This window comes from Ahaetulla prasina, chromosome 2 (assembly GCF_028640845.1).
Source record: "Ahaetulla prasina isolate Xishuangbanna chromosome 2, ASM2864084v1, whole genome shotgun sequence".
Lineage (NCBI taxonomy): Eukaryota > Metazoa > Chordata > Lepidosauria > Squamata > Colubridae > Ahaetulla > Ahaetulla prasina.
This window is the reverse complement of record NC_080540.1, coordinates 118,954,898-118,980,411: the sequence shown is the minus strand read 5'-3', so window position 1 is coordinate 118,980,411 and position 25,514 is coordinate 118,954,898. Positions and strand designations below refer to the sequence as shown.

Genomic DNA, 25,514 nt, shown 5'->3' with positions numbered 1-25,514 from the left:
CAATAACTGCTGAACAAAGTTAGTCTTCATTTGAAAAACTGAAAAGAAAGAAAACAATAGCTGGAGAACCTAAAGTTTAGATTAGATTATTTAGTTTACTTTATTGTCATTGCACCTCGTACAACAAAATTAAATGGCATCTTCAGTGTACATTATAACTATATAACTAAAACACAAACACACATCCTTCATATTCTATACAATAGAATTGAAAACCTGATATTGCATTAATATTGCACTATACAGTAAAATTCAATATAGTTAACTGCCCTGGGATAGAAGCTATTTTTCAGTCTATTTGTCCTTGTTTTTGTTATCCTGTACCATCTGCCAGATGGTAATAGTTCAAAAAGGGTGCCCAGGATGAGATGGATCTTTAAGAATGTTTCTTAAGGCAGCGGGAGCTATGAAGTTCTTCCAAAGAGGGGAGAGGGCAACCAATGATCCTCTGGGCAATGACGTTAACCCTCTGGAGTGCTGTCCTATCTGCCACTGTGCAGTTAGGAAACCATACACAAGTGCAGTAAGTTAAAATACTCTCTATGGTGCGGCGGTAGAAGGTCACCAGTGGTTTTTCATGCAGTTGTTGTTTTCTGAGCAGTCTCAGGTAATATAATCTCTGCTGGGCCCTTTTGACCAGTGCTGCAATGTGAGTGCCCCACGTCAGGTCCTCTTTTATGATAAAACCCAGAAATTTAAAACTGGCCACTTGCTCCATTGATAAGCAAGGGCTGGATGTCTGATCTATTCCTTCTATAGTCCACAATAAGCTCCTTGAACTTATTGGTGTTAAGGACCAAGTTATTGTCTCGACACCACGAAAGCAACTGGTCCACTTCATCTCGATAGGCAGATTCATCCCCCCTGGAGATGAGTCCCACCACTGTTGTATCATCTGCAAATTTAGTAATAGTATTACTAGCGTGAATGGCAATGCAGTCAAAGGTGGTATTCAGCAAGTTGTGACCAGTTCTGGAGAACCAGTAGTGGAAATTTTGAATAGTTCAGAGAACCAGTAAATACCACCTCTGACTGGCCCCGCCCTCATCTAGTCTCTGCCTCCTGAGTCCCAGCTGATTGGGAGGAAATGGGGATTTTGCAATAACCTTCCCCTGGAGTGGGGAGGGAATGGAGATTTTACAGTATCCTTCTGCCACACCCACCAAGCCACACCCACAGAATCAGTAGTAAAAAAATTTGAATCCCACCACTGAATGCAGTCGTGCACAGAGTATAGAGTAAGGGACTCAACATGTAACCCTGCGGTGTATCAGTGTTAAGAATAAGGGCTGAAGAGATAAGATTACCTAATCTGACCCTCTGAGAGTGGCCAGACAGGAAATCCATAATCCAGAGGCAGATTGAATAAGAAAGTCCAAGATCCATAAGTTTAGACACTAGTTTATGTGGAAGTACAGAGTTAAATGCAAATCTACAAATTCATCCTCACACATACCCCCCCCTGCTGTTCCAAATGAGTCAGAGCAGTGTGAAGAGTGATGGCTATAGCATCCTCTGTAGATCTATTTCTTCTGTATGCAAAGCGGTGTTTACCAAATGTATGCAGAAGACCAATTTCTCAGAGCATGATGATAGGAGTGAGTGCCACTGGTCTCTGATCGTTGAAGTTATTGATAGGGAACTTCTTTGGAACAATGGTGGAAGCCTTCAAACAAGATGGAATAGTGGACTGGGATAAAGACTGATTGATGATTCTGGTAAAGACTCCAGCCAAGTGATCAGCACAGTCTTTAAACACTCAGCCAGAGATACCATCGGGACCAGCAGCCTTTCTAGGGTCCATAGCCCTCAGAATGCTCCTCACCTCCTGTTCCTCCATAATGGGGTGGGGGCTACAATGGGCTGGTGGTTGTATTTTAGCTGTCTCTGATGTCTCCACTTCAAAGCAAGCAAAGAAATTATTCAGCTCCTCTGCAAACAAAGCATCCCACTCAGCAAGTGTTATCTAGACTTTCTTGGGTTTTTTTCTTGAAAACATTTTGCTTCTCATTCAAGAAGCTCCTTCAATTTTCAAACCAAACCAAGACTGGTTCTTGAACTAAAGAAGCTTCTTGTATGAAACGCAAAATGTTTGCAAGGGGAAAAAAATCAAATTCCAGTTGCTGTTTGGAAAAGCACATTTTGGACAACCAGTAGCTTCTCTGAGCACTCCTATTGCTTGGATTTTAGCTCCCCTGCACTTTTATTCCTATTCCTCCTTGAGGAGCACCCGGAGACTCCAGGTAGTTCAGAATGCGGCTGCGCGGGTGATAGAGGGAGCCCCTGGTGGCTCCCATGTAACACCCCTCCTGCGCAGACTGCACTGGCTGCCTGTGGTTTTCCGGGTGCGCTTCAAGGTTTTGGTAATGATCTTCAAAGCGCTCCATGGCATAGGTCCGGGTTACTTACGGGACCGTCTACTGCCACCGAATGCCTCCCACCGGCCCGTGCGCTCTCACAGGGAGGGACTCCTCAGGGTGCCGTCGGCCAGGCAGTGCCGACTGGCGACGCCCAGGGGAAGGGCCTTTTCTGTGGGGGCTCCCACCCTCTGGAACGAGCTTCCCCCAGGACTTCGTCAACTTCCTGACCTTCGGACCTTCCGCCGCGAGCTCAAGACACATCTATTTATTTGCGCAGGACTGGACTAGATTTTTTTTTTTAATTTTTAAAATTTTAAATGTCTAAATTTTAGATTTGGTTTTAAATTGGGTTTTATTGTTTATATGTCTATTTTAAATTTTGGCCTATATAATAAGTTTTTTAGATGAATGTTTTACTTTGTATATTTATGTGTTTTTATATGGCTGTACACCGCCCTGAGTCCCTAGGGAGATAGGGCGGTATAAAAGTACGAATAAATAAATAAATAAATAAATAAATTTTAATGTTCCTTGAATATATGTTGTTAAAATGTATGCAGATTTCATGTGGAAAGGAGTTATAAATGTCTGTTCCAAGTCACAAGGATGTCAAATTGATGAGACCTGCATTGAGACCTAGTAGTTCTTCCCTTTCATACCTGCCTCATGGTGTCACATGTAAGGGTGTTGCGGGCTGAATTTACTTTGCAATGTACATTTAATCATTTGTGCCCACTAATGCCCTTGCAGGTAGCAATAGCACTTAGACTTATACACTGCTTCACAGAGCTTTCCATCCCTTTCTAAGCGGTTTACAGAGTCAGCATATTTTCCCCAACAATCTGGGTCCTCATTTTACCGACCTCGGAAGGATGGAAGGCAGAGTCAACCTTGAGCCGGTCAGGATCAAACTCCTGGCAAGTTGGCAGAGTTAGCCTGCAATCCTGCATTTTAACTACAGCACCACCAGGGCTATTCTATACATACCTAGAGAAGGATGATATAGGTAAGTGTGTCCTTAATGTGTTTTTCTTTCAATAGCCTTTCTGGTTCTTTTCCATCGAATGAGAACACATGTCACTACCCCATCTAGTACAGGGAATTTAAATCAGGAATTCAAGAGGGCTTACTGGGATCAATATATTTGTTTTCTAGGCTATGACATGAAACTGAATCATGAATAATGTTAGGTGTCATTTTCTTTTTGATTGAATTTAGGTCCAGTTATCTAGTCCAGCAGTGAGAGCTTTGTCTCTCGAGGGAGAAAGCGAGATTCGGAACTCTTTGTCTTATGTATTCTTCATTATTTCCTGAGCTGCAAGCAGAATTGGTAGCAATGTTATCCACATTTTTGCTTCACTTATACATATGGGTAGCAAGAAACAGCTATCTTCTTCAAGCCACCAGCGGTGTTGTCTTGTAGTGGCATGCCCATCCTGCTACTAGGAGGTCTGCTAAGGAAATCAACAAGGAGGGAATGGTTGGACATGTTTATTAGAATCACAGAGCATGTACAGTAAATGTTCAGGGCTGATACAGCAGTGAGGGGATGATCTTGAGTGAGAGGCACAGTGCACGCTCGGTGGCATCACATTGGTGTCTCTCTGCTGCTTTCCCAAGCAGGACTGAGGATGATCTCATTTCTGCAAGAAGAAAATAGGCAGAGGATGATAATGCAGCAAAAGACAGGAGAATTTTCCCCTCTGTAGAGTGGCCTGACTAGGCAGAAGCAGACACACAAGCATAGGCATACACAGATAGAATCAACTGGGACCAGAATTTTGAGAGGCTATGACCGGGTACCGTGAGTCCTTTCATATTGAAAGATAATGCACAGTTCTCACTAGAGACATTTGCAGCAAGCACACTGTAACCTTATGACAAATACACTGGGGGTTTTTTCCCCTTAAGAAATTTACCAACATATTTTTTTCTTTGCTCAAGGCACAACTGTCTGTCCTATTCCCTTCTGATTGCTTGACTTACTGAGATCAGAGTGTTGATGCCCATGAGAAAACAAGCTGTTTGATGATGTGAGGAAAAAAGAAGTAGCAGTTTGGTCCACATAGGTGCTAATGAGGTGGTAACTATATTTGGCCACTCCTTGAAGCCAGGGAACCAGGGTTGCCAAGGAAGGCTTTCGAAAATAGGTTTTCTATTTTATGGGACAGGCAGGAAACACTCATGGGTCCACTCATGCATGGATATGAGGATGGTGCCAGGAGGAAAGATTCAGATTGGTTGGGCACTGGAGGACTTTTTAGTTCAAGTCAAACCTGTACAAAAAAGACAGTCTACATTTGAATTAAAATGCAACCAGATTCCAAATACGTAATATCACAAAGGTAGAGAACAACTTTGAAATGATTCTGGTGGGAAACCCATCCACAGACTGTCCAAAATTGCAAGAAGGGATATGTAGTTGTGATCAAAGCCCTGCTCCTTTTTACCTGTGTGCAAAATGCACATGTGCAAACATGATAGTTCCATAGACGAAATTGCTGTTTCTTATGCTATTATTGTCTTGAAAAATATGTTAAGTTTCTCTCGCATTTGCTAAATGATGATGGAATAAGAGGAAAGAGTGTCTCCGTTTCTTTTGTGCTGCAAAGGTGTGTGCGTGTTGTTGTTATCAGGGTTTCAGATTTTATATATTTTCCATTACATGATCCATCCTGAGAATTTTAGAGAGCCATTACTGAACTCATTAAAAAAAAAAGCAAAAGAGATGCCGCCGTATTTATATTTCCTTTGCCTATTTCCAGGCTTACAAAGAAAAGGCTTCTGAGAACAGGGTGTGTGGCCTAACCTGTTTGATTGATTTTACCAACCCTGCTTCTTTACTCTCTGGGCAGGTTTTAATGGCCACCCTGCCCCTGTTCACATCAGTTTCTGAAGTGACTTACTTTGGTGGCCCCTGAGCCTGATAGGCTGCTGGTGTTACTGTTCTGAAAACCAGGAAGGTAGTTGAAGCTGACTCTTTGATCGTCCATTCGTCGACTCTGTGTATGCGCCAGCATTTCCATGAAGTTGTCCATCTCAGGGGGTGGGCTGGGGCTATCCTCTGCAGGCCCAAAAAATAGAATCAATGGAGGGCAAAATGAAGGACAGCAAGGGTAACATTCTTTTTCATTGTTTTAGATGTGACTATTCTGCACTATGTCAAACATTGCTGTTTGCCCATTTAGCATCTTTGCTTCTTAGCATTTGATGGACGTGAGAGCTCCTAGCTAACAGGGCCGTGGTAGCTCAGGCTGGTAAGAAGCCTGTTATTAGAACACAGCAGCCTGCAATTACTGCAGGTTCAAGCCCGGCCCAAGGTTGACTCAGCCTTCCATCCTTTATAAGGTAGGTAAAATGAGGACCCAGATTGTTGGGGGGGCAATAAGTTGACTTTGTAAATATACAAATAGAATGAGACTATTGCCTTATACACTGTAAGCCACCCTGAGTCTTTGGAGAAGGGCGGAATATAAATGTAAATAAATAAATAAATAAAAAACTTGGGCTGATTTTAAAACAGCAAAGCAAGGTTGAATGAAGACTACCAGGAAAATAATCATCATGTCTCAGAAGAAGACAATGATAAACTACTTCTGGATCTGACAGAGATAGGCAATTCAAAAATGTGAAAAATAATAAATAAAGAAATAAAGAAAACTAAGCAAACAAACAAATAAAACACCCCGCATGGACATATCCATACAATCACTGAAAATCAATGAACCTCTATTTAGCAAATGAAATGTCCAAGCAATAGTGGAAATGGCTTGACAAACAGAGCCAGTAGTTAGGGGATCTCAATTGCACTCTAGAAAAAGGTTCAGAGTAAATGGGCTATCAGAATGTTAATCTGGAGTGGAAAAAGACTTTATCATACTACTTTACATGAGTTTTGTGAGAATTTAGTCTGCAAGAAAACTTTCCCATGTCCCAAGACATTTGTAGACCCAACAGAAGATGTGGATCTCTCTTTAGCAGTAGTCAGGATCAAAAGTTTAGCTTGGTCTTGAAAAGATCATTCACTGCACTAGTAATTCCTGGATTTATTAAATCTTCTTATTTAGCTTAGAGAACTTACTTTTTTCAGGATCTGAGCCACTCTTGCCATGTACAATTTGAATGTTACAGCGTTGCTCATCCATACGTCCTCCCTGCACATGAGTCAGCAGATTGAAGAAGCCTTCTTGTTCCGGAGAGCCTGACTGTAACAGAAGAAGAAGAAGAAGAAGAAGAATCAGTTGGTTCCAACTTTACCTTCTTAATCTTTCCACTGGCCAGCCTTTGTCATCAACCTTGGGAGCAAAGCTATGTAGCTTTCTAATGTTGGTCACTTGAAAGATTCAGCTAGGAATATATGACAATCAGACATTTACTGACTTGTTGAGCTTTTGATATGATATTGAACTATAAAGGCTAATAATAGAGTTATGTGGCCCTCTCCTCTGTATATTTCTTCCTTTGCTTTTTCAAACTTAATGGATCAGGAGTGAACATGAGTTCTAAAGAGCTGTGGTGGTGCAGTGGTTAGAATGCAGTATTGCAGGCTATTTCTGCTGACTGCCAGCTGCCTGCAATTTGGCAGTTCGAATCTCATCAGGCTCAAGGTTGACTCAGCCTTCCATCCTTCCGAGGTGGGTAAAATGAGGATCCAGATTGTTGGGGGCAATATGCTGACTTTAAACTGCTTAGAGAGGGCTGTAAAGCACTGTGAAGTGGTATATCAGTCTAAGTAACATGCTATGCTAAAGCACTATTTGTGCCATCTAGGATAGATGTGCAAATGAAAAGATTGCTAGCATTTGTTCAGAAGGAATCTGGCAGCACCTTTTCTGTCTAACAACTTTTACTAAAAGGTTTGGGTTTTGGTGAGCTTTGGACTTTGCATGTGTACACAGCATTTGGTTATCCAAAGCACATGCTATTAGACCACTGGCCTCATAAATGGGATTAGATTACAACTCTCAATAACCTGTTCAGCAGGGCTAATGGTGAGGAGAACTTTTAGTACAGCACACAGCTACATCTAGATGGCTGCAAGCTGTCTACTGCTGGCAGAAATCTTGCAATACTTTTGCAAATGTGGCAAATTTCATTATTCCTATGATACAAATCAAGGTTGCTTGTCTGCAAAAGGTGAGAAAATGGCCCGTTCTTCTATTATTATTATTATTATTATTATTATTATTATTATTATTATTATTATTATTATTATTATTATTATTATTATTATTATTATTCATAATATCAGAGTTGGAAGGGACCTTGGAGGTCTTCTAGTCCAACCCCCTGCCCAGGCAGGAAACCCTACACCATTTCAGACAAATGGCTATCCAACATTTTCTTAAAAATTTCCAGTGTTGGAGCATTTACAACTTCTGCAGGCAAGTTGTTCCACTGATTAATTGTTCTAACTGTCAGGAAATTTCTCCTTAGTTCTAAGTTGCATCTCTCCTTGATTAGTTTCCACCCATTGCTTCTTGTTCTACCCTCAGGTGCTTTGGAGAATAGTTTGACTCCCTCTTCTTTGTGGCAACCCCTGAGATATTGGAACACTGCTATCATGTCTCCCCTAGTCCTTCTTTTCATTAAACTAGGCATACCGAATTCCTGCAACCGTTCTTCATATGGTTTAGCCTCCAGTCCCCTGATCATCTTTGTTGCTCTTCTCTGCACTCTTTCTAGAGTCTCAACATCCTTTTTACATCATGGCAAGTAAAACTGAATGCAATATTCCAAGTGTGGCCTTACCAAGGCATTATAAAGTGGTATTAACACTTCACGTGATCTTGATTCTATCCCTCTGTTTATGCAGCCCAGAACTGTGTTGGCTTTTTTGGCAGCCGCTGCACACTGCTGGCTCATATCTAAATGGTTGTCCACTAGGACTCCAAGATCCCTCTCTACACACTTATTTATTCAAGTGGGACTGGCTTAACAGTTTTATTAAATTTTAATTGGGGTTTTATTATTTTAGGGTTTTAAATTTTAAATTTTTAATGTCGGCCACTTTTGTAATATGTTCTGTTTTAAATTTTCTGTTTTAATTGTATATATATTGGGTTTTTATCTTTTGGCTGTACACCGCCCTGAGTCCTTCGGGAGAAGGGTGGTATAAAAATCTAATAAAATAAATAAATAAAATAAATAAATATTTTATTGATCCTTTCTGTTCCTTATGTTAATAATGTATTAAGTACCATAAACCTTTGACTGAACAAGCCTCCTTTCAGCAGACTCTGGATGCAATGGACAAACTTTCCATCAGAATACTTTCCTGAGTAACAATCAGGTCAGATGCATCTGCTGTGTAGTTGAAATTTATATTAGTTTTTGTTAACATCATTTGTGTAAATTATGCAGATGGTATAGCTTACTGCAAGTGACATATTTTGCATCATTTCCTTAATAACTTCATTACTGAAATTATGCAGATTGCACAGATGACATACTTTCTGATTCCATTGAGATTTGGAAGTAAAACAGAGGCCCTTCCTCCACACGGTCCTTATATGGAGGTTTTACCCAAAAGTAGATTATAGATGATGACTCATCTCTTAATCATATCCCTTTGCAAAATGTAGCATCAGAAAAAGGACACACAGCTCTATACAAAACACAGCATCAGGACTGTATAAGAAAGCCAAGAGTTCATTTTTAAAACCTTAGGTTAAAAAAAAAAAAGCAAAGGATGTTTTCATTTGCTCATTAAGTGAGCTTTAAGCTTTATGTTCAATGTCTGGAGGCAAACGCTGAAGCAAAATAACTGGGATCAACTTAATGCTATTATCATCCCATGGACAATAACTAAAGCAGATGGAGTGTGATCTTCAAGGCAGGAAGGGGTCTTTATATAAGGCAGAGCCATCATTCATTGAGCTACCAGTGGGAGGAGGAGGAGCTTAGAATGAATGATCTTCTGAAAAATGGCAAAGGATCCTACTTGACTGCCCTTTTGACTTAGGGCAGCTGGAGAGCAAATGGGAGAGACACATGGTAGGAGACTTTGTCAGAACCAGAGGAACAAACATGTCTGAAAATACTGGTGCAAGGGAAGTAGATACGCTGCCTTTAGAATTGAAATATAGAGTATATTATCACATGCGGTGGATGTGTCCAGCAGCCCAAAAATATTGGAGGAGGATAAGGAAGTGGCTAGAGGAAATAATTAACAAATAGAGTTAAAGCTGGAATTATTCTTACTAGGCATATTAACAGGGAATTTCAAAAAAAACCCAAACAATATCTAATGCTACACATAATAACAACGGCCAGAATTGTCTATGCACAAAATTGGAAAAATGAAAATATACCTTCTGAGGAAGCTGTAATAAAGAAGTGTTAGAGTGTGCTGAGATGGATAAGTTGACAATGGAAATAAAAGATAGAGAAGAAACCAAATATTATTTGAGTTCGAATGTATGGTACAACTGGTTAGATAGTAAATGTAAAGATTAGGAAATTAGCAAGGAAAGATGATTAACGAACTAGTAAGCAGAATTAAGTACAAATATAAATATAGATGAAGAATATGTAATTTTATAGTTTGATTATATGTGATAAAATAGAAAATATACATTATAAAATGTAAAATGTAAAAAATAGTGAGAATAATAAATACACATTGTATGCATACTCGCATATTAGTGTATATATAAAGAGGTGTGTATGTATATATGTATGTGTATGTATATGTATATGTATACATATAAAGGTAAAGGTAAAGGTTCTCCTCGCACATACGTGCTAGACGTTGCCAACTCTAGGAGGTGGTGCTCATCTCCGTTTCAAAGCCAAAGAGCCAGCGCTGTCTGAAGATGTCTCCGTGGTCATGTGGCCAGCATGACTCAACGCCAAAGGCGCATGGAACGCTGTTATCTTCCCACCAAAGGTGGTCCCTAATTTTCTACTTGCATGTTTATGTGCTTTCGAAACTGCTAGGTTGGCAGAAGCTGGGACAAGTAACGAGAGCTCATCCTGTTACACAGCAGCACTAGGGATTCGAACCGCTGAGCTGCCGACCTTTCTATCGACAAGCTCAACGTCCTAGCCCCTGAGCTAGGTGAGGTCTCACTCGTCATCTTCAGGCTGGTGCTTACGGCTTCATGCTTGTGCGAGCAAAGCATGATTGGAGCTGCCATCTCTCTATAAATACTGGTGGGGAGGTATGGAGTGTTGGCTTTATTCCTGTAAGCGGGATGGTTGGCTGTGTGATTAGGATCTGAATCTGACTTGCAGGGGATGGGGAGGTACAAATCTACATATTTGGACATATCTGAATTTGATTTTTGATCAAGTGAGTTCAAGCATGGATGAGATAGTAACCCCTTAATGGCTTCCACAAATTATGTTCCCCCTAAGTGTTTAGAAACAAGGTAGCTGCTGCTCTTACATTTAGATTTCCTCCTGCAACTAATAAGACTGTACAGGTAGTCCTTGATTTACAACCATGACTGGGACACGAATTTCTGTTGCTAAGCAAGGGGTTGTTAAGTGAGTTGCACCCAATTTTATAAACTTTTTTGGCATGGTTGTTAAATGAATCTGACTTCCCTCATTGACTTCTTGTTGGAAGTCACACTGGCAATCACGTAACCCTGGAATGCTGCCACAGTTGTACATACATGCTAAGTGCCCAAAGTTTGATCATGTGATCCTAGGGATGTTGCAATGGTTAAAAAGTGTGAGGATAGGTTGTAAGACATTTTTTCAGGTCTGTTGTAACTTCAACCGGACACTAAAAAAATGGTTGTAAGTCGAGGTCACAGCATACAAGTGAATTCAAATGATGAAAGTGAAAAAATGAATAAAATCCTTCTTGCCTACCCTGATCAAGCACATCAAGGCATATCTTCATGTCAGTCAAATCATAGTATTTATTTATTTATTATTTATTATTTAGATTTTTATACCGCCCTTCTCCCGAAGGACTCAGGGCGGTGTACAGCCAGATTTAAAACACTACAATATACAGATTAAAACAACAATTAAAATAACATATTATATTAATGGCCGAGAAATTTAAAACCGTCAAATTTGACCCATAATTAAAATACCCCAATTAAAATTATTAAAATTCAAAAAATTTAAAAAATTAAAAAATTAAGCCAGTCCCGCTTGGATAAACAAGTGCGTTTTCAATTCACGGCGAAAGGTCCAAAGGTCAGGTAATTGACACAAACCAGGGGGAAGTTCGTTCCAGAGGGTAGGTGCTCCAACAGAGAAGGCCCTTCCCCTGGGGGCCGCCAGCCAACATTGCTTGGCGGACGGCAACCTAAGAAGACCCTCTCTGTGGGAGCGTACGGGTCGGTGGGAGGCATAAGGTAATAGCAGGCGGTCCCGTAGTCTGGTCTTTCTTTTTGTTTCGGGGGCATCATTCTCATTTAGAGTATGAACTTTGGGATGTCTGTGGATAAGCCTTCATTTGAATGAGGAAGAAGTAGGAAGGGTCACCAATGCGATTCCTTCCTGTTCATGCATCTATTTTGCAGGTTTATAGAATTTCAGGACTGCTCCCTATCATAATAAGCAATCTCTGGCCCTTCCTGAGTTTCTTGCTGTAAACAACTGGTGCCAGAGCTGTGCTTGGAAACAAAGGTTGATGAGATTTTTAAGTAACTTGTCAAGATGATTGATTTCTATGAAGAAACTAATTATAGAAGAAATTAAAATGGATTCTACTGATTTTGAGTAATTTAATAACACCAGCATTTATTTTTACCATTCATTTTTACCCCTACAGAAAAGAAATTTAAAATAACTCCTAACTTTTTTTTGTCTAGGGATTATGGGTTGTATTAGCCAAACCTAAGTGAGCTGCATAGTTCACAATCCATGTTTCATCTACCAAAGTTTTTTTCTAAGAACTTAAAGTTTTCATAGGAAGTTAGATTGCATATTTACAGATTGATGGAATTTGGTTTTTGTATTTTTACATTTTCCATTCAACCATGAAAAATTACTGAAGCTGAGGTCCGAGGTCACTTACCTCTCCCAAATGATAACCCCCTCCTTTTTTAATTATAAGGGATAATTTAGGGATTCACGGAACTACCGCCTTATCTGAATGATAAAACCATAAGCTTCCTGTAACTAAAACAGCTGCTGAAAGTATGGATTAAAATAATGCATAGGAGCTATGATTTAAAAGATGTGTTACCAAGTACAACTTGTTTCATAGTTCAGATAAATACATATTATCAGTTACATTGGCATGATTTCCAGATCATTTTTCTATAGACATTTTGAAACTGATTAATGAGTTCTAATCCAGCCTTAGCCACAAACCCAGCTAAGTGACTTTGAGCCAGTCATTTTCATTCAACCCAAAGATAGAGGCAGTGGCAAACCACTGAAAAAGCTGAAGGGACTTGTCCAGGAAGTCTCCAAGAATGGAATAGGACTAAATGAAAGAAAAGTGTAGGGGGGATGGGTGGGAGAGAATTGAAACAGAACCAAAGAGACAACAGGAGGGAGAAAATGCCCCATTAAAATAACAACAACAACCCCTTTTTAAAAAAACTCTGCTGTTTCAAACAACAAATGCTTTGAAACGGGCACATTTGTAGACTTAAAATAGTCTTAATGTTTTTAGAGAAACAAGAAACACAAAACAACAGGAGTCTACAACTCAAGAGCTGCTACGGTAGTTCTAAATACTTCACCTTTTCAGCACTTGCTATTTTTGTGGCTCAGCAAAAAAAGTCCTGAGAAGTACGCTGTCAGCCTCATAAGCAGACCAGACAGGATGCATGACAAGATGAGCCAATTCTAAAATTCTAAAGGCTACATTAACAGGATCTTGCAAATCTGAAAATACAAATCTCCTGCTGTCTCTTTTTACCACCTGATAAGCTTAGAGTTGATCCTTTCTAAGTTTCTTTCTCAGCCCATTATTCAGCTATGGGCTCTTCTCCACATTTTATCTGATTGTTTCCCCTCTTCTCTCAAGTTCATTCCCATATATCATTACACACACCCGGAACTATTAGCTCTAGCTTTGTTGTACCTTGCAAGTGTGGAAGTACATCACTACCCCTTTTGCCTTTACCATCCAAGAAACTAGGAAGGGGCCCTGCTGAGGTGTTTGCCAGACTACCATTCTTTCCGTGGATTCAGCTATTTCTTATTGGACCTTTGTCTAACTTGTGGCTCTTCCTCCTGTCTTCCAAGTCATTCCCACATACCATTACATTTCCTAAAATTAAGAGCCATATACCTTACATTGGCATAAAAACAACAACAACAATACAAAGTGCTTGGTAGGGGCCTCTGAGCTACAAGTGTGTTTCGGAAAAAAAAGTATAACTGCTCTATTTCGCACATAGTTAATCCTATCCCAGGAACTATAAAAACTAGTCCAGAATATTGAGGTAGAAAGCAGAACTCTAAAAATTATTGAAAGAAAGTGAGTGAATGGATGGATGGATAAGGCCGTGAGGGCTATATACAATACAAGCCTTTCTATTTCTGATTTCCAGCTAGGGGGAAATTCTAAAGTACAGGAAATGACTGCCCAAGATGAAAAAATTACAAAATGAATGAAGAGAAACAAAAGCAAAAGAGAACAATTTTGGGAATGTGTGTGTGCGTGTGTGTGTGTCTGTCATATTTATGTAGTGAATATTGGAGGTGGTTACCCTTTGAGAGCTGAATGCAATGAAATTTCATTTTAATATATGCCGATTAGTGCACATTTAAAGTGACAGTAAAGTTATTCTATTCTATTCTATTCTATTCTGTTCTATTCTATTCTATTCTATTCTATTCTATTCTATTCTATTCTATTCTATTCTGATGTCAATAAGGAAGGCGGTAGAATATATTTCCTGCATTGGGGTGTTTTGTATTCATCTGTAGGCATAATGGACCTGAACAGCATAGGCTGATTACCTTTACTCAGCACCGCCTGAAACACTTCAGAAGGGAGGCGATACAATAAAGGAAGACATCACTAGAATTGTTTTCACACTGAGAGTGAATTCAGCAGTTCCAGATTACATCTTGGAGACAAAATAATTTGCTTGAATTAGAATAACAATAATATTTTCTTTTCTGCCCTAAATCAAGCGACCTGACATACAAGGCAGACCACGTTATTTTTGGTCCCTGGAAAGAAAATCCCATAGGTATTTTGCATCATAGTATAAATACAGCAAACAGGTGATAAACCAGTTCTGTTTACCATCACTATTCCCATAGGAAATTCAGAGATCTAGATCTGTTTGCCATCTAATACAGATTCCCGTGGAAGTGTGCTAGATGCAGACTGAAGACAGTTTTGCTTTTTGTGGTGATGTTGATTGTGGTGGAACAAGGAACCAGTGAACAGCCTGGCACCTCAAAATTTCTCTCCTATTGAGATCATCCACCTTCATTCCATGTAGAGGCTCCTCACAAAAAACAGTGGTCTCCAGCAAGCTTTAGAGCTCTGAGAGCTGAGGGAAAGACAGCCTTTACTCAAGTATGATTTGGATACTGGGTTCATCCATTTCCTGTCTTATCATTTTAGGAAATGGCTTGCTAATTGCTTTTTGCATATTTAGAACCTTCAGAATGACAAGTTTCATCATACCACATAATTTTTCTTCAACCCTAAGCAGAAGAAGTTTCATGTAAACTTACATTTCCCCCCCTAAAATAAACAGCAAAACAGTGTTTAGAACATTGATTTTGGATTTCTATATAGGATCAGATAAATTGGTAATAAAATTTTGAAACTAATTATAAGAATCCTTTCTGTGAGTTGTTTAAAATCCTATTAAAAATGTATGAAGATTTTGAACTTCATCTTCCTTTGGGAAAATTTTGTAGATTAGAGAAAAACATGATTAAAGGAGATGTTGAAGGCTGGATACTAGCAGCAACCAGAAAGAACGAAAGATTATAATTAAAGAAAAGGCTCACTAACACAGAATGGAAAAAAGTAATTTAATTTTAGTAGAATTTGAGGCTCTTTCAGAACAATGTACTCAGAAACTTTTCTTTACATGGTCTACTACTATAAACATGGGCTGAAAAGAGGAGATGGAAGAAGATACAACTCAGTATCATGTTTTAGATTTGAATTTAAATATGACAAATTACAAGAATGATATGGAAAAAGGTGTTACACTAGATTTACAAATAAAATTGGCTAATATCTTAATAACTAAAAGAACATACAAATAATAAATCAGAAGAGTTATTTGGATAACTTTATTATCCTGGATTTACAAAAGTGTTGTGTTACACTGTTGAAGGAGTTCTGAAGAGGGAGTACTGAAAAGTACTGGTAATCAGCTTTTGGGACACTATTTAGATGCTCCAAGATTTTTAAAAGCAAAAAGAAGGAATATAAAGTTGGCAGCATTAATGAGTTTTTCTTGACTAGGACTGAATGATGAAACTGTAAAGATTTGTTTATAGGTATAAAATATGGGAAGAAGAGATACTTTATTGAAATTTTAGAAAAGGTGATAAATTACTGGAATTGTTTATATTTGCCGTGATGAAGGGAAAGGTCATTTCTTTATATAAATTTTTTTAAAAAGAAACAAGAAAATAAATCCAGTTGCCATGACTCAGTTTCTAGACAACTGTACCTAGATGACTGAGAATCTTCATCAACATATTGCCACGCATTTTGGGGAGGACGAGGAAACCCTGCGGAAGGAGTTGGTAGATTGCAATGACTCCCTGCCTTACTGACTTGCTTTGACTGGGGAAGCTGCTTGGATGAACAGCAAAATGTCTTAAACCAAGAAGAAAATAAGTCCAGTTGCCATGTCTCAATAATTAGAACTGCAGAAAAAATAATTGCTACCAACCTGCCATCCTGTATACTGCACGAATCAAGAAGAGGGCCGTGAAAATATTTACAGACCCCTCGCATCCTGGACATAAACTATTTCAACTCCTACCCTCAAAACGACGCTATAGAGCACTGCACACCAGAACAACTAGACACAAGAACAGTTTTTCCCGAAGACCATCACTCTGCTAAACAAATAATTCCATCAACACTGTCAAACTATTTACTGAATCTGCACTACTATTAATCGTCTCATAGTTCTCATCACCAATCTCTTTCCACTTATGTCTGTATGACTATAACTTATTGCTGGCAATCCTTATGATTTATATTGATATATTGACCATCAATTGTGTTGTAAATGTTGTACCTTGATGAACGTATCTTGTCTTTTATGTACACTGAGAGCATATGCACCAAGACAAATTCCTTGTGTGTCCAATCACACTTGGCCAATAAAAATTCTATTCTATTCTATTCTATTTCCAGACAAGTCTACCTGGTGACAGAGAATTTTCATCAATTTCTTTATATAGCTTTTTTCTTTGTATTTTTCCCTTTCTTCTTTTTCTCTACAATTTTTAATTTTTTTTACTTTTTCTTAATTTGCATTAATTTTCTATCTTTATATTTTTAAACTTCAATAAAAAATTATTATAGGAAGTGTGCTAAGTGCAGATCAATATAGGTAGGTTCTGATCACTTCATTCTCTTTTCTCTTTTCACAATGTTGATATTTTATTCACAATAAAAAATCTGCCATTTGCTCTTAAGAAACAGCTCAATTAAGGTTACTGTACTCTTTGCTGAGCAAAAACCTGAGCCTGCTTCTAGGCAGATATTACTGAGAATATATTAAATATATTACTGATTTGTTCAGTGCTGTGAAGGATCATAGGCAATCAGCGTATATGATTCAGAGTCGTATATTGTGGACAGCACACTGTACTTCAAGAGGTGAAATTAATTGTGTCACAGAAGGTTGATCATTTGGTGAGCAAATGTAAAAGTGATTTGCATATATGTCCACCAGTTTTTCCTCCCTAGCATTGTTTAAGTCACTTAAATCAACACTTACCCAGCATTACAATTGGGAAAGACACCTTAGAACGGCATATGGATGTGAGCTCCACTTGAACACCATTGGAAGCCTGATGTATATTTATTGCAGAAAAAGTGTTGTTCCTTAGGAACTGAAGAGGGCAAAAGGAGTGAAGCAACCAAGGTTTGGGCAGTTAAAATTTCCTCTGTTCCTTCCCTGTACGGATTTGACCTTGATTAAATGATGAAAATATAGGAAACTGGAAAAGTCCCAGATCACCCAACTAATTAAGAAAATGTTGGATAACCATCTGTCTGAGATGGTGTAGGGTTTCCTGCCTGGGCAGGGGTTGGACTAGAAGGCCTCCAAAGTCCCTTCCAACTCTGTTGTTGTTGTTATTATATTATTATTATTATTATTATTATTGTTGTTGTTGTTGTTGTTGTTATTATTATTATTATTATTAATGTTATTATTAATGTAGGTTTCTCTACAAGAAAGTACACACTTGGAGAGGTGTGACCATGGCTCTGTCCTAGGCCCTGGGTCTTTCAACATTTTCATCAATGACTTGGATGATGGTGTTGAGAGAACTCCTACGAAATTTGCAGATACTACAATTTTGGAAGGGGTAGTCAACGCCTTAGAAGAAAGAGAGAAGAGTCAAAAAGATCTAGACAGGCATGAACAATGAACTGAAACGAACAGATTGGAATTGAACAAGGACAAATGTGACATTCTGCAACCGAGGAGGAAAAGCGCAAAACACAAGTATGTACAGTATGGGAAAGAGCTGATTTTTGGGTGGGTTGGAGAGACATTGCATTGCTTGGAACTGGAAAAAAATCCAGTAATCATTCCCCTTTGTATTCTGTCATCCTTCTTGAAAAAATGGCTCTCCTACAGAGCAGTTAAAAGTTTTTGGGACCAATGGAAGCTGTTAGGCAACCCAGTTGGAATAGGAAGGGATCTATGAGGGATGCATGTATATATTCTATAAGTGGCTTTCTGCTGAGAAAGCAGCTTTTGGATTCCTGCACTGAAAAGGCCAAAAATGGCTCCTTCCAGTTTTGTGAGTTTGTGTATGAATGTTTGCTGGCCTTATTTTGCGGTGGAAGCTGTGAAAATTTCCCTGGGGGTGGTGGTGGTGGAAATATGACACATTTAGAAATCATTATTCTAAATTAAAATAAAGATAATAGGCACTTTCCAAATTTCCCTGAAAATAGGACACATTTAGAAATATTGAAGTTAAAATGGAGATACTATGCACTTTCCATTTGTGAGGAGCATAGAAAACAGATAATTTGGATTGTCTGTTTTCCTCTCCAAATGCTTCCTGTTGATGGTAACCTTCTTTTCTTCCTTGAAATTTAAATCAAGGTTGTGATTGGATAGCAGGCTCTCCAGGAAGAGACATAACCACCCTCATTAACTGCAGGAATCACATTCTGGTATTTTTCATTTATGCTTCCTTCACAGTTACTTCCTGAAATTGTTTTCACACCCTTTTAATTTAAAATGCTGTGATTGACAGGACAGTCTCTGAGAAAAGTCTAGAGTATGTAGGTGCAATCAGTATTCCCAGAAGAAATCGTGGGATGGCATGGATGACATAAACAGACCATTAGCTGCGGAAGAGTAATAGTCAGTGGTGATGTAGTCATACATATTGAAAGAGGACCCTGAAAACCAGTACTCTATTTGCAGGGAATGCTGCTGAATGGGGACAACCTGGAATGCAGAGTGGGGAAGAAGAAGGGCGGAAAAAGCAACAGTTGAGAATCAGCCCAACTGGAGATATCCCAGGACTTCCAGACCGAGATGCTCATGATGCATCTTTTTCCCCCAAAAACCCCCCATTTCTGGCCTTATCTGAATCCTGCTCTTTTGCATTCTGCTCATGGCCTTGATATGTGGCACTTGTTCTCCCTCAAAGTTCAATCCCCACACTGACCAGTCTCTGGTCCCAGAACAATGTGAGAACAGGACAGACTCAAATCCTTGCGCAAGCGACAATCTTACCCTGCTTGATGGATCAGATTCTGGTGTGGTTGCTGCCTCTGGAGCAGGATCTGGCACTGAGTCTGCTTCCTTTTTGTCCTCCTCTTCAGCTTTGGCTTCTACCGTTGTCATTGTGAGGTACCCTCCTTGCAAAACTGTTCAAAATGGGTTCCTTCCCTACCAATGAAGCTCTTTTGTTCTGGCGTTGATTGTGTGGGATGTCTCAGCACATGGACTTTGTCTACCCTCTGGCTGCCCTGATCCTGCTTTAGTGATTTATACAGAGCACTAAGCCCCCTCCTTGGCTCAAGGCCACACCCCCAGAACGATCCCACTCCCTGCCCAGGGATCAAAATTCATATTTAATAAACACAGGCATCCAATCTGCTCTGTCCATCAGGTCCCGATAATCTTCATAAAGATTATCCTGAATAATTGTAATACTCTTTATTAGGGACTGTAGATCTATTTGCAGGAGGATGCACATCTCTGTGCATAGTTGTATCATACTACGAAGGAGTACTCTTGATTTGCAATACTTACAAATCTTATTTTGTCTTGGTCCTGTCCTGATCCCAAGAGAATCTGAAGGCATTCCTTGGTTGGAGATCCAATACATTTGGTTCCCAGGTGAGAAAATTCCATTGCCCTGGTTTTGGGTGCTGCTCGTTTGGCCAGCAGCTGTGAGATCCTGGCCCTCAAGCTGACTCACAATCTTCGGCTGCACCACCTGGTGCCAAGCCTTATGATTCCATAATAAAGAGCTACGTTTGTAAAGCAAAGATAAAATTGCCAACTTCTCTAAAATGTAAAAAGTCTTTGCCAACTTTTGTTTTGATAATATTTGGCTTGGTATGTTAACAAATCTTTGGCACAATCATAGCAGGAAGAAAGTAATTGGCCTGGATTAGTTGGGTGGCAATCGAACAGACTCCTGTTCTCACTTGATACCATAATTGCTTATCAGTAATCTGAACATGAGCAGGTCACTTCCTTCTTCCGAAGCTCACCCACCTTCTCTCTGTCTCCTACACAGACCTATTATACATTAATTAAATTAAATTAAATATTTGCTGGAAATACAGTAGGCCAGCAACACTGATGTTGCTCTGTCAGATTTAAAACCAGAGCATCTTCTGAAACACAACAAGCCTTGTCTTTGGCAGCCAGATCATTTGATACTTCCTGCCTTTCCTTACGGGTGGTGGGTGGGATGGATATGGGGATAAATAAATAGAGATTTGTAGAACCAGCCCTGTACTTTGTCATATATTTGCAGACCAAAAACCAGCATCAGGGGGAAAAACAGCAAAGCAGGTGAACTACATGCCCATTGGGTAAAGTAACTATTGTAAATGTTGATTTTAAATTTGTCTTAATTGTGTGACAATTAGTATTAGTAATATGATAGTGAGAAGGGAAGCAGCAATTGCCTTCCATGATTTTTAAGGTGTTTGTGACTATGAGAATTTGGGAAGATCTATAGCAGGGGTCTCCAACCTTGGTCCCTTTAAGACTTGTGGTCTTCAACTCCCAGAGTTCCTCAGCCAGCTTCAACCTGAGCCAGTTGAAGACCACAAGTCTTAAAGGGACCAAGATTGGATACCCCTGATCTATAGCACCTTTCCCAACGAAGTGTCCTCTAGGTATGTTCTAGTCCAGGCTGAAGTAGTCTATGGTGGGTGCAAAAAAGACAAGGACAGAGGAATAGAACAGAGGCGACTAAACCTTTCTGCTGCTGTTGTGTGCAGAAGTACTGGTATCAAAAGTGGACCTTGCTAGTTGGTTGGCTCTGGAGGTCAGTGAGTGGCAGTTAACCTTGAAGGCAGGGAGATGCCAAAAGATTAATACAGCTTTGCAAGCTCAGTGTTGGGACCTGTTACTGCCTCTAAATTAAAGTGGAGACATATTGCAACACAGGCAACATGCCCAGCCAACCCTGGCAGCAAAGCCCAGGACAGATTTCCATAACTGGGAATGGGAAGCAGGGGGGTTAACCCTAATGGCAAACCTGTTCAGGGAGAGTGAGCAGGATTGTTCCAGTGAGGTCCCAGGCAAATTTAGATGATGGAAAGCCCCGAAGCATCTGGGGAGGTGCACCGTTCACTTACACAGTCAGAGAACAGTCCCTTGGGGGTCCTGGTGCTGGCATAGCGGATGCTGCTGTCATAGTCTCCAAGAAAGGAACTGGGAAGAGCTTGGTAGGGGCGGCCAGGCATGGAGAGGGCCCTGAATGAATATAGGGACAACTTCCGTGGACGCTTTGCATTTCCAGAGCTGCTCTTCTTCTTCTTCATCACCTAAGGAAAGGAAAGCCAATGTGGAGGGGTGGTTAGAGCACCGCAGCCAGAGTGAGGAAGACTCAGGCTCAGGTCCCTGCCCGGCTAGAACTCTCATGGGAAAATTTTGAACCACTCCCTATATTTAACCAAACCTGCTTTGTAGGCCTGTTGGCCTACAAATTTTCCCCCACCATAGACCACTTCAGCCTGGACTAGGCAAAATTGGAGATGGTGTTCTGGCAGAGAAATGCAAAGGAGAAAGAAAGAAAGGAGAAGAAAAAAATGGAGGGAGGAAGGAAAGAAGGAAGCAAGGGGAATTAAAGTGTCAGTTGTGAAAATAGAGTTGGGGATACCTTCTTTCCTTATTTCTTCCCTTGACAACCAATCTACCTCCTTCTCCAGTTAGAAAGACATTGTTCTCTTCCAAATTGTCACTGAGATGCCATTCTATGGTTTAGGCATTGTGACCACTAGTGATAAAGAATGGACTTTGAAATACTGCTCTTGCTTTCTGCTCCTTGGTAAAGCGCTTGCTGAAGTTGGTAGCCCAATCTCAGAATATAATCCAAGGGGAGTGACTCTGGAGTCGCTTCTTCTGTGAAAAGCTTTCTACCAGATCAGACATGGCCTCACCTGATGGCAGATGAGCTGGCCCTGAAGTGACGGCCTCAAAAAAACATGGTTGAGTAGCGACAGACCAGAATTATGAACACTGCTCTGCCCTTCCACATTTCTCTCTAAAGCCAATCTCCTTGTCCTGGATATTGTTTCAGAGATGAGCCCACAGCATCTGACAAGTCTGGGGTCATCCCTGGGAAACTGCAACATATACATCTTTCCCTTCAAGACTAACAGGTTTGTTGTGCAGCATGGGCAACATTGTATGCAACCCTTTCCCCCCTCTCGGTATCTGCCACTGATGGCGGATAAGTCATTGCGCCCACCAAAAGGACCCATCAAATTTAGCCCTTCTTAAGCCAAGCACAGAAGCTCCCACTGCAAACCCCCAATCAACACGATCTACTCCCTTACCTGAGATGCTCCTGACATCCACTTCCTGCAAAAGAGCCTTCTGAAACTCTTTCTTTCTGCTCTCTTGTATGTACTCTGACTCCTTTCTTTTACACTAGCAAAAAATCAGGGCCCTTGGAGTTTTGTGGGCCTTAGAGCCTTGTTAGCACAAGCTAGTTTTGCCCTTTCCCAACACAAGTTTCTATGACTCCTGACTTCCTTGGGGAGAGGCAGTAAGAAAGAGAGACAATTGCAATTAGATTATTCTATGAAAAGCAGCAGAGTAAGTGCTCAGTCACCTTTGCTTCTTTTTCTTTTTCTTTTTTTTGAGGGGGGGCATCAGAAGTAAGCTATCAGAAGAATTTAAAATTGTTATCTTCTGCAACAAAGAAAAACTCAAGTCGAAAAAGACTTGCTCTGCTGTGAGGGGAGCCAAGTGTGAATGCATTGGGGGCACCCTTGGTTTGGCATTAGAAGAGTTCATCCGAAGAGGTGGTGAAAAAGTGTGACAAGAGAGAATGGAAAACCAAAACCAGAACCAGATTAACACATGCTCAGATATTTGTTTTTTTTAAAAATGTATCTGCTACTGTAAGCATACATTCAACAGTGTCCTAGTGCTCATGATCTGCTTGCTTGTAATATTTTTCATATTTTGTACAGTTTTGCATGATTGTGTCCAGAATGACAGAACAGAGGGAGGCATCTTCATAGAGAATTCAACATGGGAATCAGATGGATCCACAGATGCCTGACTGCTTACCCCATCCTTGTTGGCTTCCTTGGGACAGGAACGGTGGCCCTGTGCTTTCAATATTCTTCTTGTTGGCATGTGATGTTCCCAAGAAGTTGTCCTTCCTTCTCTTGGCAGCAAGCAGCACTTGGACCTTTTCACTGGTTTAATACTGATAATGACTAAATGGGCAGGCATGACTCTAGAGCTGCTTTCCTGCAAGATCCATGCAGAAGGTTCCTTCACCCAGGAGCAATGCCCAGGCATACAGAAGACTGCTTCAGAAGAGCAAAGCAAGTGCAGTTGTCCTTAAAAGTGATTCTGAAGAGAATGAGGGCTGCTTCTTCTTCTTCTGTTTTCACACACTTTAATTACAGGGGCTTTAGGGAAACTGCCACACTTGTAGGTGTTAATACTTTGTTCCATTTGGTGAATCAGTTTTATGGTGGCCCCTTTTGTAAGTTCTAAGTTAAAGTGGAAATTTTGAGTGCCAGGAAATGTCTCACAAACAGTTCGTGCATAGATTAAAAGGGGACTTCTGAATAAACAGTGCTTTTTATTACCAATACACTATGCAGCATTTCACCTTTTCCTATTGAATGGCTTTTTTGTGAGATTTTAGTACTTCCACAGAGGCATCCCTCTCTGTTTCAAGTAACTCTAGGGCTGAATGTTCTAATTCAGGTAATTCCCAGCAATTCAACTCACATCTTCCACAAAGTACGTACAACTTTGAAGTGATGTGCAATGCCTCAGGTTACTTCCATTTAAAAAATGGTATCGGCAGCTGGCTAATTTACTGCAGTGCATCCCCAACTTTTTGATTCATTTAACAATTTAATAAAATAAATAGTAGTGGGTTTGTTCTTCTGAGAGAAGCAAGAGGACCTATAGTTGAAATGGCCCCAAATGAGATCCCTTCAATATTCATTTGGCTTGAACCAAATGGTGTCCAGGTAGGAAAATACACAGAGGGGGGAACTATCCACTGGCTGGTTACCAGTCATGACTGTCACCTATTGCTCTGATACCTGAGGGAATAGGTTTGCAATGCTAGTTGCTGGGCTTGTGATTGGGGGGTTTCTCAAGGGAACTGGTTGGTCACAACAGAGAGCAGGAGGTTGAACTACACAGCTCTATGGTCCGATGTTACAGAGTTGCTCTTATGATTAAAAATATCCATTATTAGCGAGCAATGCTAAGGTAGTTTTATCCAAAGTATTTTCAGGAAATGCCTAGAGGTTTAATGACTATCCTTATTTCAAATGAATGTGTGCGTAATGCCTAATTACATGAAATGTTTATAGATTTTGTTCAAGACAACAGGAGTAGCAGCAGACATGCGCCTTGTTCTCAATCTACTTCGTTCCTTTGTATTCTATGTAGATGCAGAAATCAGGTATGCATCTTAGAAACAGGACCAACCTATGGAAATCCTATTTGACAGTAAGTGGTACAGTAAGTGGAACTAACCAGCTATTCTTGGCTGCAGCTTCTCATCACGTTTTCTGCAATGTAATAGAACATCTCAGTATGTTGCGCTCAAGCTCTGGAAAATCCAGCTTCCATAATTCCCATGATGGCTGTGGCATATGGGAACCAAAGTCCAAAACCAACAGAGGCCAATAGATTGAGGAAGCATGTCACTGATGAAACTGATTCAGTTGCCTGTGCTATAGGTCTGTCCTGCAGATAAACTCTTACATTTACCATTTCTGTAGGTACATATAACTAAAACAGAGTATGTTTAGATTGTTTTATTATTTTTGTCTTTGGCCTTCAGGAATTGTATGCTCTAAATGCAAAGGAAGGAATATCTCATTAATTCAGACACATAGGCCAAGGGTAGTACACTGAGTAAAATCCAGGAGGTTAAAAACTAATTTCCTCCGATTTAATGCAGACTCAGCATGCAGTCCTTTTAAAATAGCTTAGTTCCCTTTCTGTAATAATAGAAACTCCTCTAAAACATTCACACCTGAAGACTATAAAGTACTTTGATCTTATTTGTCAAAAAGTACCATGCCTGTAAGTGCTGTAAGTGCAGAAAATTGACATTTTCTGCCCTCTTCTCTTGTTTCAGCCACGGCAAAATTAATTTAATTTAATTTAATTTAATTAATAAAAGGGCCTCTGGTGGCTCAGACTGGTAAGACAGTCTGTTATTAACAGCAGCTGCTTGCAATTACTGCAGGTTCAAGTCCCACCAGGCCCAAGGTTGACTCAGCCTTCCATCCTTTATAAGGTAGGTAAAATGAGGACCCAGATTGTTGGGGGCAATAAGTTGACT

At 40.0% G+C, this 25,514-nt stretch overlaps 1 protein-coding gene across 4 annotated transcripts; it reads right to left on the bottom strand.

Annotated features, from left to right (window-relative positions):
- Nucleotides 1-1,792: 1,792 nt before the first annotated feature.
- Nucleotides 1,793-22,731, bottom strand: PCP2 (Purkinje cell protein 2). Of its 4 annotated transcripts, XM_058170459.1 has the most exons (5): nucleotides 22,513-22,731; nucleotides 21,310-21,498; nucleotides 6,442-6,565; nucleotides 5,267-5,424; nucleotides 1,793-4,003 (listed from the first exon to the last, which is right to left on the bottom strand). In XM_058170459.1, exons 1-5 carry the CDS (start codon nucleotides 22,528-22,530, stop codon nucleotides 3,998-4,000), a joined length of 495 nt encoding a protein of 164 aa, XP_058026442.1. In that variant the 5' UTR covers nucleotides 22,531-22,731; the 3' UTR covers nucleotides 1,793-3,997. The 4 variants fall into 4 exon arrangements, with proteins under 4 accessions (XP_058026442.1, XP_058026441.1, XP_058026444.1 ...); XM_058170458.1 differs by having other exon boundaries at nucleotides 1,793-5,424; XM_058170461.1 differs by lacking the exons at nucleotides 21,310-21,498; nucleotides 22,513-22,731 and adding an exon at nucleotides 19,742-20,214 and having other exon boundaries at nucleotides 1,793-5,424.
- Between the last annotated feature and the right edge of the window lie 2,783 nt (nucleotides 22,732-25,514).

What these genes read in the sequence shown, in the direction of transcription:
- PCP2 (XM_058170458.1), bottom strand. An exon ending in AGGGACTGTTCTCTGACTGT is followed by an intron (nt 6,566 to 21,309) that starts GTAAGTGAACGG and finishes CTTCTGTTACAG; the next exon opens with TCAGGCTCTCCGGAACAAGA. An exon ending in TGGCTCAGATCCTGAAAAAA is followed by an intron (nt 5,425 to 6,441) that starts GTAAGTTCTCTA and finishes TTGGGCCTGCAG; the next exon opens with AGGATAGCCCCAGCCCACCC.